The following is a 12,345-nucleotide window of genomic DNA, read 5'->3' as shown; positions in this document are numbered from 1 at the left end:
TTAGAATTGAAGTACAGGAAGATGGTTTAATGTTAAATCTGGTGTCAGAGAGGGATGTACCTTATCCCCTCTGTTATTCATTATCTATATGGATCACATTATGAAGGAAAGTGGTATTAAACATGATATCAGAATTGGAGGTGTTAATCTCAGCTCTTTGCTTTATGCGGATGATGTTATACTTCTAAATAAATCCGCTACAAGTTTGCAAGATTCCCTGACTAAATTGAATAGCTGTTGTAATAGATGTGGTATGACGGTCAGCATTAAAACTACAAAGACAATGAAAATAGGTAGAATTACTGAAAATGTCAACTACGTTGTGAACGGGGAACCTATGGAACAATTAAGACGTTTCAGCTACTTAGGCATGATTTTTACTGAAGATGGTAAATTACATATGGAAATAGACAACAGAATCAACAAAGCTGGTATAGTAGGCAGTCAATTGAATAAATTCATATGGAAGAAGAGAGAAATTAGTCGGATCACTAAATTAGCTGTATACAAGACTGTGTTCAAACCAGTTTTAACTTATGGATCTGAGAGCTGGGTCAGAAGTAAAACACTTGAACAAAGACTAGAGACCACAGATATGAGAGTCCTGAGAAAGATTAAAGGCGTGAACAGATTGCATCAATGGCAATATCATATTAAAAATGAGGATATCAGGAAAGAACTTGATGTTGTCAGCATCCAGGAATGCGTTAGCAGACGTAATCTTGGGTGGTATGGTCACATAAAGAGAATGGGCGAGGAAAGATTAGCAAAACAAGTGTTCTCTGCCAGGTTGGCAGGAAAATGACCCAGAGTAAGACCAAGATATAGGTGGATTGATACGGTACAAACTGCCTTAGACGATCGAAAAATAAGATCTGATAATGTTGGAGTCTTGACAAGTAACAGACTGATTTGGAGGAAAATTGTAGATAGGAAGTTAGTAATGATGTAATTTTTTTCATGTAGTACTATCATATCCTGTACACCCATTGAGGGTACATGTCAGGAATTTGATGATGATGGAGGAGAAATGATTGCCAGACATACAAAAATATTTGGGAAAATTTGGAGAAAAGAGCAAAGCTAATAATAATGGCAAATACCGGTTGGATTTCTGCTCAGGAAATGGACTTTTCCTTTTTCACTAGTTATTACTAACACAATGTTCCAACATAAAAATGTGCACAAATTCATATGGAAAGAAGAGGGCTAGGAAGCAGGAAAGTCTCATTGACTACGTTATTGTCGATAGTGATGTTTTCTCACTGGTGCAGGACACCAGAGTGTACAGATGATTTAAAATTAGAAGTGATCACTATTTAGTCTTGAGCAGGATAAAATTGAATTTCATTTTGAAAAGCAGAACGTTTAAGAAAGTTTTAAAGCGAATAAAAGTTGAGCAGCTCTCAGATGTGAACTGTAGACTAAAATACACAAATATTATTGAAGAAAAAAGAAAAGAGTTTGAGAACAGGAATCAAACCGTGGAGATTCAGTGGCAAGCCCTGAAGAAAACATTGATTCAGCCAGAGAGGCACATGGTGAGGTTGTATGTAAGGATAGAAAAATCAGAACTCCATGTTGGACAAAGGAAGTTAAAGAGGAATTGAAGGAAAAGAAAAAAAGCATATCGAAAGTTCCTGGCAAATAAGTGAGCTTGTGCTCTTAGAGAATACAGAGACAAATGTAAGAAAGCTAAACACAGCATAAAACTAGCTAAACAAATGGGAAGACTTTGGTAAGAACATAGAAAATAAATATCAAGAGGGTGGCAAGATATTCGTGGATGTTGTTGAAGAGGCTCAGAAATGGAGGAAAAAATGCTGTAAAAGAAATTAGAGATGATAAAGGCGACATGAAAACAGGAGAAAAAGATATCCTTGAAGTATGGAGTAATTACTTCGAAAAATTGCTAAATGAAACAAGCAGTGATAGCACTGTGGTAAAAAACACTCAATAGGCATACATTCAGGAACACATATCCATACTTGAAGTAGAAAAAGCCATCAAAACTTGAAATGTGGAAAGGCAACAGGAATAGATGATATTAGACCAGAAATGCTGAAATATGCAGGTATAAAAGTCTTACAGTGGCGCTGCATTGCATAGTTCAGAAGGCCTGGATAGAGGGACGAATTCCCAATGATTGGAGTAGAGCTCTCATAGTACCCATATATAAAAAGGGAAATAGAACTGAATGTGAGAATTACAGAGGTAATTTGTATTACAGAGGAATGTGAGAATTACAGAGGTACTGAGTTCCTGGTAAGATTTATGAAAGGATACTTGAAAGACGGTTATGAAGAATTGTGGAAGAAAAGTTTGGTGAAGAACAAGCTGGATTCACCCCAAAATAGAGGCTGTCAGTATCAGATCATTTGAATATAACAAAGACCTGTATTTAAGTTTTGTCGATCTGGAAAAGGCATATGACAAGGTGCCAAGAGAGAAGCTATTCAATACACTACAGTTATATGGTGTCAATGGAGCATTATATCAAGAAATACTTGATCTTTATTTGAGTTGTAAGTCAGCAGTTAGAATTTAAGTACAAGAAGATGGTTTAATGTTAAATCTGGTGTCACAGAAGGATGTACCTTATCTCCTTTGTTATTCATTATCTATATGGATCATATTATGAAGGAAAGTGGTATTAAACCTGATATCAAAATTGGAAATGTTAATATCAGATGTTTATGCAGACAATGTTATACTTCTAAATAAATCAGTTACAAGTCTGCACGATTCCCTGACTAAATTGAATAACTGTTGTAATATATATGGTGTGAAGGTTAGCATTAAAAAGACAATGAAAACAGGCAGAAACATTGAAAATATCAACTGCATTGTGAATGGAGAACCTATAGAACAAGTAAAATATTTCAGCTACTTAGGCAAGATTTTTAGAGAAGATGGTAAATGAAATGTGAAAATATTTCATTTACCATCTTCACTAAAAAATCAAAGCTGGTTGATTCTGTTGTCATAAAATAATATAATTCCATATAATATAATATATATATTATATTTATACATATAATTTATTTTAAAAAAAAATTAAATTATATAAATCATTTATACATACATAAGTGTGCGCACACACATTTATATATATTTATATATACACACACTATACTATACTGTGTACTATACGTTAGAGATACCAAGAAATTTTATAAACTTGGTTTTAATCCTTTTTTTCTCCAAGTAAGCAAACAAGCAAGTAAGCTAAGTTTGCACCTTAAGTATTTTCAGGTCTGAGGCAACTCGTGGTAAAGGTGGCATCAGGTCTGATCACTTGCATCTTTAGCATATAGTACACTCAAGGTAAAAAACTTTCTACATCTTTCTCCCATCCTGAGATTTTTATTTAATAAGGTTTAAGCACCTTGTGGCATTACTTCAACCTTGGTATCACCACCTCTGGGTCTGGCTCCCACTGACGAGACCGCAATAAAGGTCGAAACCAGTCTGGGTAGTAGCCCTTCCCATAATACTTAGCATTATACATGTCCATAAGAATATGTGCTTTGTATTATGGGATGCTTAAGCAAGTGATCAGAGCCTATGCCACCTTTACCATGAGTTGCCTCAGACCTGATAATACTTCAAGCACAAACTTAGCTTACTTGGGGAAAAAAAAGGATTAAAACCAAGTTTATAAAATTTCTTGGTATCTTTAAAATATATATATATATATATATATATATATATATATTATACTTATACATACATACATACTTACCCTTGGGAGATCTTTGATCTGATTAGCATCCAGACACAATTCTTCCAGTGTTCTCTCAAAGCTGAATACTTCCGTTGGTACATCATCCAAATTAGAGTGGCTGTAGTCCAAAACACGGATATCATCACTCTCGGGACGGAGGCAGGGACAATGGCGCAACACTGGGCCCATTCCACCCTGAAATTGTTTCATATCCTTTTGAATTTCGATTTGGATCATACAATACCACAGATTTGGGCCAAATAATTTTTAATTAGTAGATATTAATCCAGCATTAGGAGAGCTATTACTAAGCTCAAGCAATTCAAAGATTCCAATAAAGTTCTAAAAGATGTGATCAAATACAATGGCTACATAGAACTGCAATTACTTCTTGCAAAAGATTTGGCTTAAAATACTATGCCAGACAGCAGATTCATGGAACCGTAGACCTCATATATTTTAGGATTTACTACTTTGGATATGTCAGATCAATTTGGATCCTCAGAGGATTCAAATTTAAGTATGGATCACTTAAGTGTAGTCAATGCCAATGATGGATTAACATCAACTAATAATTTCTATCCTTTATAAATTATGTGAATTACACAGAAACCAATTCAAGGAGGAATTCAATTAACATGACCAAGATAGGATTTGGTTCAAAACAACATCCACTCTCCCTATGCCATTTTACCGTGTTCACCCACGGTCCCCCTCCGTTTCCCTGTTCCTCTTGCATTCCCATTCTCTCTTCCTCTCACACTACTACTGTTTTCAATGCCAAGCACATGTCTCTTCAATACCACTCTCCTAATTTTTTACTTCATCTCTTGCTCCTGATTTCTTGCATGGATCACACACTGTACTTCCCCACACTTTGCTTTCATCCAGCAACACTTTCTCCAGTGCTCACTCCACAGCCATTCATATGCAACCCATCACGCCTGTATAATTTCATTCTTCCCTCAAACACATTTTTCTCCAGCGATTTCTTCGCTAGCATACCATTTACGATTTCAGCTCTCCGTCACAATTCATCATCACATTGACAACCTTTCCAACTACATGAATACTCTTCTCAATAACCTCCTGATTTTGATGATTCATAGCATTATAAACAAGGTGGTACCGGTAAAGCTATCAGAAACAGTGGAAACATCAAAATATTGCCAGCAACAACAAGAGAAGGGGTGCTTAGGGGTCAAAGCTGTATAACTGAGAGGAGACCTCCACATAGCCTTTAAAGGAATGCGGAGAACCGACCAGGACTTCTGACCTAATGTCCAATCCTTACCTTCACGTGGTGAACCCTGTTGGGTATCTACTTGGATACTGAACGAACGAGGATGGGCTGGCAATTTGGGATTTAGCCGACCAAATTGTATTCTTATTGGTTAACCAAAATAAAAAATGGTACAAAATGACAAAATTTCATGCTGGCTGGAGCGTCGCCTAGTTAAACAAGGCCCCTGTTGTTTTCGCCAGGGAACCAGGACGAAGAGCGAAAAGTAAGCTACTGGAACAAATCTGAAAACAAACCCCAACTCAACATCACCAGAGTTAAAGATCGGTACTATCAACATAAGAAGCCTGAATGGCAAAGAAATGGAGCTAGCTGAGGAATTAGATAAGTACCAGATCGACATAATAGGGGTTACTGAAACAAAAAGACCAAAACTGGTGAGATCTTTCTGAGCAATAAATACAAAATGTTATATTCAGGAAATGACAATCGAGGAAAAGAAGGAGTAGCCATAGTATTCAACACAAAATACGAGGCTAATCTTCTTGAATGGCAGGCAGTCTCAAGTAGAGTAATGTGGTTAAATATCAGAATGGGGAACTGGACAATGAGACTTATTTGTGCCTATGGTCCCACAGAAGGTTCTACTAAAGTAGAAGTGTAGGAATTTTTTGAGGCTTTAGAAAAAGCAACTGACACAATGAAAAATGAAAAGTTGGTCCTTGTTGGGGATCTAAATAGCAGAGTAGGAAATGATTGTGAGACACAAAAATATTTTGGGAAAATTTGAAGAAAAGAGCAAAGCTAATAATAATGGCAAATATCTTTTGGATTTCTGCTCAGGACATGGACTGGTTATTACTAACACCATGTTCCAACATAAAAATGTGCACAAATTCACATGGAGAGAGGACGCAAGGAATAAGAAAAGTCTCATTGACTATGTTATTGTTGATAATGAGGTTTCTCCCTGGTGCAGGACACCAGAGTGTACAGAGGATTTGAAATTGGAAGTGATCACTATTTAGTCTTGAGCAGGATAAAATTGAATTTCATATTCAAAAAAATAACATGTAAGAAAGTTTTAAAGCGAATAAAAGTTGAGCAGCTCTCAGATGTGAACTGTAGACTAAAATACACAAAGATTATCAAAGAAAAAATGAAAGAGCATGAGAACAGGAATAAAATCTTGGAGATTCAGTGGCAAACTCTGAAGAAAACATTGATTGATTCTGCCAGAGAGGTATGTGGTGAGGTTGTCTGCAAGGATAAAAAAAATCAGAACTCCCTGGTGGACACAGGAAGTTAAAGAGGCAGTGAAGGAAAAGAAGAAAGCATATCAAAAGTTCCTGTCAAATAAGTCAGCTTGTGCTCTTAGAGAATACAGAGACAAATGCAAGAATGCTAAACACTGTGTAAAACTAGCTAAACAAAAGTCATGGGAGGACTTTGGCAAGAATATAGAAAATAAATATCAAGAAGGTGGCAAAATACTCTGGAGGTTATTGAAGAAGCTTAGGAATGGAGGAAAGAGTGCTGTAAAAGGAGTTAGAGATGATAAAGGTGACATGAAAACGGGAGAAAAAGATATCCTTGAAGTATGGAGTAATTACTTTGAAAAACTGCTAAATGAAACAAGCAGTGATGACAGCACAGTGGTAAAAAACACTGAGCAGGCATGCAGTCAGAAATACATATCCATACTTGAAGTAGAAAAAACCATCAAAGGCTTGAAATGTGGAAAGGCAGCAGGAGCAGATGATATTCGACCAGAAATGCTGAAGTATGGTGATATAAAAGTCTTACAGTGGCTGCACTGCATAGTTCAGAAAGCCTGGACAGAGGGATAAATTCCCAATGATTGGAGTAGAGCTCTCATAGTACCCATATATAAAAAGGGAAATAAAACTGAATGTGAGAATTACAGAGGTATTTCCCTACTGAGTGTTCCTGACAAGATCTATGCAAGTATACTTGAGAAACGGTTGAGAAAGATTGTGGAAAAAAAGCTTGGTGAAGAACAAGCTGGATTCAGGCCAAATAGATTCTGTCAGGATCAGATCTTCACTTTACGACAAATAGTCGAGAAAGCATGGGAATATAACAAAGATCTGTATTTAAGTTTTGTAGATTTGGAAAAGGCATATGACAAGATGCCAAGAGAGAAGCTATTCAATAAGCTGCAGTTATATGGTGTCAATGGGGCATTATATCAAGCAATACTTAGTCTTTATTTGAGTTGTAAGTCAGCAGTTAGAATTGAAGGAAGTACAGGAAGATGGTTTAATGTTAAATCTGGTGCGAGACAAGGATGTACATTATCCCCTCTGTTATTCATTATCTATATGGATCACATTATGAAGGAAAGTGGTATTAAACCTGATATCAAAATTGGAGATGTTAATGTCAGCTCTTAGCTTTATGCGGATGATGTTATAAATAAATAAATAAATCCGCTACAAGTCTGCAAGATTCTCTGACTAAATTGAATAGCTGTTGTAATAGATATGATCTGAAGGTCAGGAATAAAAAGACAAAGACAATGAAAATAGGCAGAATCATTGAAAATGTCAACTGTGTTGTGAATGGAGAACCTGTGGAACAAGTAAAACATTTCAGCTACTTAGGCACAATTTTTACTGAAGATGGTAAATTAAATATAGAAATAGACAACAGAATCAGCAAAGCTGGTATGGTGGGAAGAATAAATTCATATGGAATAAGAGAGAAATTAGTCGGAACACTAAATTAGCTGTATACAAGACAGTGTTCAAACCAGTTTTAACTTATGGATCTGAGAGCTGGGTCAGAAGACTTGACCAAACTTGACCAAAGACTAGAGACCACAGATATGAGAGTCCTGAGAAAGATTAGAGGCGTGAACAGATGGCATCCTTGGCAATATCATATTAAAAATGAGGATATTAGGAAAGAACTTGACATTGTCAGCATCCAGGAATGTGTTAGCAGAGCTAATCTCAGGTGGTATGGTCACTTAAATAGAATGGGCAAGGAAAGATTAGCAAAGCAAGTGTTCTCTGCCAGGTTGGCAGCAAAACGAACCAGATATAGGTGGATTGATACGGTACAAAGTGCCTTAGACGATAGAAATATAAGATCTGATAATGTTGGAGTCTTGACAAGTAACAGACTGATTTGGAGGAAAATTGTAGATAGGAAATTAGTAATGTAATTTTTTTCATATAGTACTATCATATCCTGTACACCCCTTGAGGGTACATGTCAGGAATTTGATGATGACAACAGGAGAAATTCAACTAACAGAAAGTGAATACTTTAGAAAAACTTTCAGCTTTATGGTTTAATATGACACATACTAAAAGAAAAATCATAATTTTTTTTTTTTTTAAAGTAAGACAATACAAAGCCAATACCACAAACTATCATTTTGTTTAAGGCACTAAAAAAACGACTCCAATTTCTCAATCTTTGTCATGCACAATGCTGATCACATTTTCAAAAGTGGAATGTATGTTTAATGCACTTATCAGTGGAAGGAAAAACAATAGCTTGAACAATTCATGCTTTTCGCCATCCCTATGCATTTATGATAGTAATAATTATGGATGACTCCTTTGTGATCACAACAATTGCCTTCAAGAGAGAAAGGATATACTGGTAATTTGATGTTTTCTATAAACCTCATCGATGTTGGCAAAATGACATTTTCGGCTTTTTTTTTTTTTTGATACAAAATACCAATAACAGATAGCTATTTTGGTGATTCATAGTGTTATTATTATTTCGGGCTACGCCAGGGAGTCCTTAGACTCATCGAGGGAGGCTCTAAACATCATGTCCACACAACTATTCGACATTCTCACAGTATCTATCATACCTTGCCTTGAACTCACTCACTGTCATAGCACCCACAACAGACTCTGGCAGCTTATTCCACTCATTTACCACTCTAAAAGTAAAGAACCCAGCTCTAGCACCCCTGCTAACCACACTCTTGCCCAGCTTCCATAGGTTTCCCCTAGTTCTCCCACCACCAGTCCTGATCTCAAAAATATCCTCTGAATTAATCCTATAGAATCCTTTTAGCAATTTGAATGTCTCAATCATATCGCCTATCAACTAGTTTCTGCAACCCACAAATCTTCAACCTGTTCTCATATGGTTCATTCCATAGACCTGCTATCATCTTAGTCACTAACCTCTGGATCCTCTCCACCTCCTCCCCATCAAGAAGGAACCGAGGTGACCAAATCTGGGCACAGTAGTCGAGATGAGGTCTTATCAGGGCTCAGTACAGAGGTACAATAACTTGCTTGTCTCTGCTCGTCAAGGTATTTTTCAACAACCAAGTGAGTTGATGAGCTGATTTAGCTACTTTTGCAATGTGCCCCCTAAACTTCATCTCCCTATCCACCAACACTCCCAAGTCCCTGGCCTCATCAATCTCTTGGAGTACAGTTCCACCAATGTGGTATACTGCTGCCAATCTTTTCACCCCAAAATGCATAACCTTACATTTTGTCACATTAAATTGACATCCATTCTCCTTAGCCCAGAACTCCAATCTATCTAAGTCATCCTGCAAGACTTTGACATCTTCTGCATTCACTATCGCCCTACCCAACTTTGCATCATCAGCAAACAAATGAACTGTTCCACTTAGATCCTTCCCTATATCATTAATGAACAGATTAAACAGCAGTGGTCCAAGAACAGAATCCTGCGGCACACCACTAGTCACAGGCCGTCTTTTGGACTCTACTCCTGAATAAACTACTCTTTGATATCTCTCCATCAACCACCCACCTATCCATCTCACCAACCCTATATCCATTCCCATATGTTGCAGTTTACGGATTAGAATTCCATGTGGTATCCTGTCAAACGCTTTTGCCAGGTCCAGCAGTATCACTGTAAACCCATTTCCCTTATCCAGTTCTGCCGTCACCTTGTTATAAAACTTGAGCAAGTTACTGAGGCATGATCTACCCTTCACAAAGCCATGCTGTCCCCTGTACAGTATCTCATTTTCATCAATCTATTCCTGAATTTTTCCCTTGACTGCTTTCTCCAAGACCTTGACAACAACTCCTGATATGCTGATCGGTCGGTAATTTGCCACCATAGTCTTGGATCCTCCTTTATGCAGTGAAACTATTTTCCCCTCTTTCCACGCCTTCGGGACTAAACCAGACCGGAGACTCAGATTAAACAACATAGTCAAGGGCACTGATAATTCCTTAGCTGATTCACGCAAGACCCTTGCCGGTATACCATCCAATCCCACAGATGTATTCACATTAAGGTTCTGTAATAGACTATTCACCCCCACTTCATTTATCACAATTCCCGTATAAACTAATGGTTCCTTCATTTTTTCAATGTCACCACCTGGATGATATACTTTTGCAAAGTGCGCGCTCAGTAACTCCACTATATCGACTGGTTCAGTGACCTCCTTACCATCGTTATTCCTTAAAATCATTTTGCCATGTACAGTTTTTTTTCTTGCTTGCAGCATATTGAAAGAACTGTTTGGGATTCTCTTTTGTTTGCATAGCTAGTTTCCTTTCGTAATCGGCTTTTGCTGTTTTTACCACACTCGTTACCCTTCTGGTCTGCACTTTATACCGTTCGTGTGCCTGCAGGTCACCCCTTTCTTTAAATTCCCTCCACAGTTGTTTCTTTTTTGTAGCTCACGTTTAATGGTGTTATTCATCCATTTAACCCCTACTTGTTTTACTATTCGGACCCCAGGTATACAATCAGCCATAACTTCCAGTAAATGCTCCTTGACCACTTCCCATGCTCTATCGACGTCCAGCCCTTGGAGTTGTACATGCCATGGCTGATCCAAGCAATCTCCTAAGCTTGTCAAACTTGCCAGCACGGTAATTCCACATATACCCTGTCTTAATCAAAAATTCCACAGTGTTATAAAGAAGGTGGCAGAATATCAGAAACGATGTGGAAACATCAAAAAATATTGCCACTAACAACAAGAGGAATTCAACTAATGGAGAATTAATACTTTTATCAGTGGAAAACACTCATGTGCAACATAAAACAGGTAAAAATGACAATATATACACTATGTTGCCAAGTGTCTGGACACCCCATAGCTCTACACAGCCTCACTCATATGATGTAGATACAGGTCCATGATGCTATATAAGCATAGGTACATAGGCATTAGCAGTGTAGATATTCTTTTACCATCAGAATGAGTGGACGAAAACAGTTGAGTCTGTATGAACATGGTATGATAGTTGGAGCGCACAAATTTCGTCATTCGGTGCAAGAGATTTCCGCCACGTTGTATGTGTCCCAGCCTACTGTCAACGAGGTTATGAAATGGAAACGTGATGGAACCACCAAACCCCTCCCACTGAACTAGTAGGCCCAAGAAACTGAGAAATCTGGACTGGCAACTCAAGTAGGTTTTCACAGTGATGCATCAATCAGCCTTAGCAACCATCGCAAGGACTTCCCCATGAGCTCTGGAATGGATGCCAGAAACAGAATTATTGGCCTGGAGGTGTTTGCTCTTGGGTTTCATGGCCATGCTGCAGCTCTCAAGTTCTTGATTACACCTGCCAATGCCCAGCATCATTTGCAATGATGCAAACTCCCCCCCCCCCTCATTGGACTGTGAATCAATGGAAGAGAATCCTGTGGAGTGATGAATCACAGCACATAAGCTGTCAATCCGATGGACATGTCTGGATTTGGCAGATGCCCGGTGAACAATACTTATGGGAATGTCTTGTATCGCCCTTGAAATTTGGGGGAGCAGTATCAGGAAGTAGGAAGTTTACAAGTGGAGTGTCACAGAGTTCAGTACTGAGACCATCATTATTTCTTTAATCTTTAATGTCAACAATATTGTCAAAGAACAACAGAAAGATGTTAAGTTGTTTGCAGATGTGAACCTTGAGAGGGTTAATAGTAATAGTGCTGATGTTTTGGCACTTCAAAAAAATTGAATATGCTGGAAAGTTGGGCAAATGAATTGAAAGATCAGTTTAATGCAACTAAATGTAAGATTTTGACATTTGGGATCCACATGTGAGATGCTTAATACTCACTTGGTGGAGTAATACTGGAAGATGTAGAGAAAGAGATCATATTTCCAAGATTGTGAAGACACCTCAGAGAATTGCTGCAATACTGAGAAAGACAAAGCCACAAGAGATAAAAGGGTGGTGGTCCCATTATATAGCTATGATCACACCACATCTGGATTTCTGTGCTCAGATATGGTTACTGAGATTTGAAAGGGATGAAGTAACCTTGGAGACAGTGCAGAGAAAGATAAATAAAAATATCAGGACTGTACAATGTTGATTATGAGGATAGACCATTCCTCTCTCTCCATAATCAGAATATCCTG

The 12,345-nt window shown here is 37.7% G+C and overlaps 1 protein-coding gene across 3 annotated transcripts in view; it reads right to left on the bottom strand.

Moving 5' to 3' along the window:
* The window catches only part of LOC150097438 (uncharacterized), an 857,342-nt gene that overhangs the window by 831,508 nt on the left and 13,489 nt on the right, over nt 1-12,345 (bottom strand). For all 3 annotated transcript variants that reach the window (XM_090406999.1, XM_090407000.1, XM_090407001.1), the window contains exon 2: nt 3,746-3,922. In XM_090406999.1, the coding sequence (XP_090263125.1) occupies nt 3,746-3,916 (171 nt within the window). In that variant the 5' untranslated portion in view covers nt 3,917-3,922. The remainder of the gene's footprint in view (nt 1-3,745; nt 3,923-12,345) is intronic.

This window comes from Typopeltis vanoorti, chromosome 17 (genome assembly GCF_054136105.1).
Source record: "Typopeltis vanoorti isolate ZY-2024b chromosome 17, IOZ_Tvanoo_1.0, whole genome shotgun sequence".
NCBI lineage: Eukaryota > Metazoa > Arthropoda > Arachnida > Uropygi > Thelyphonidae > Typopeltis > Typopeltis vanoorti.
This window is presented reverse-complemented; position numbering and strand designations above follow the sequence as displayed.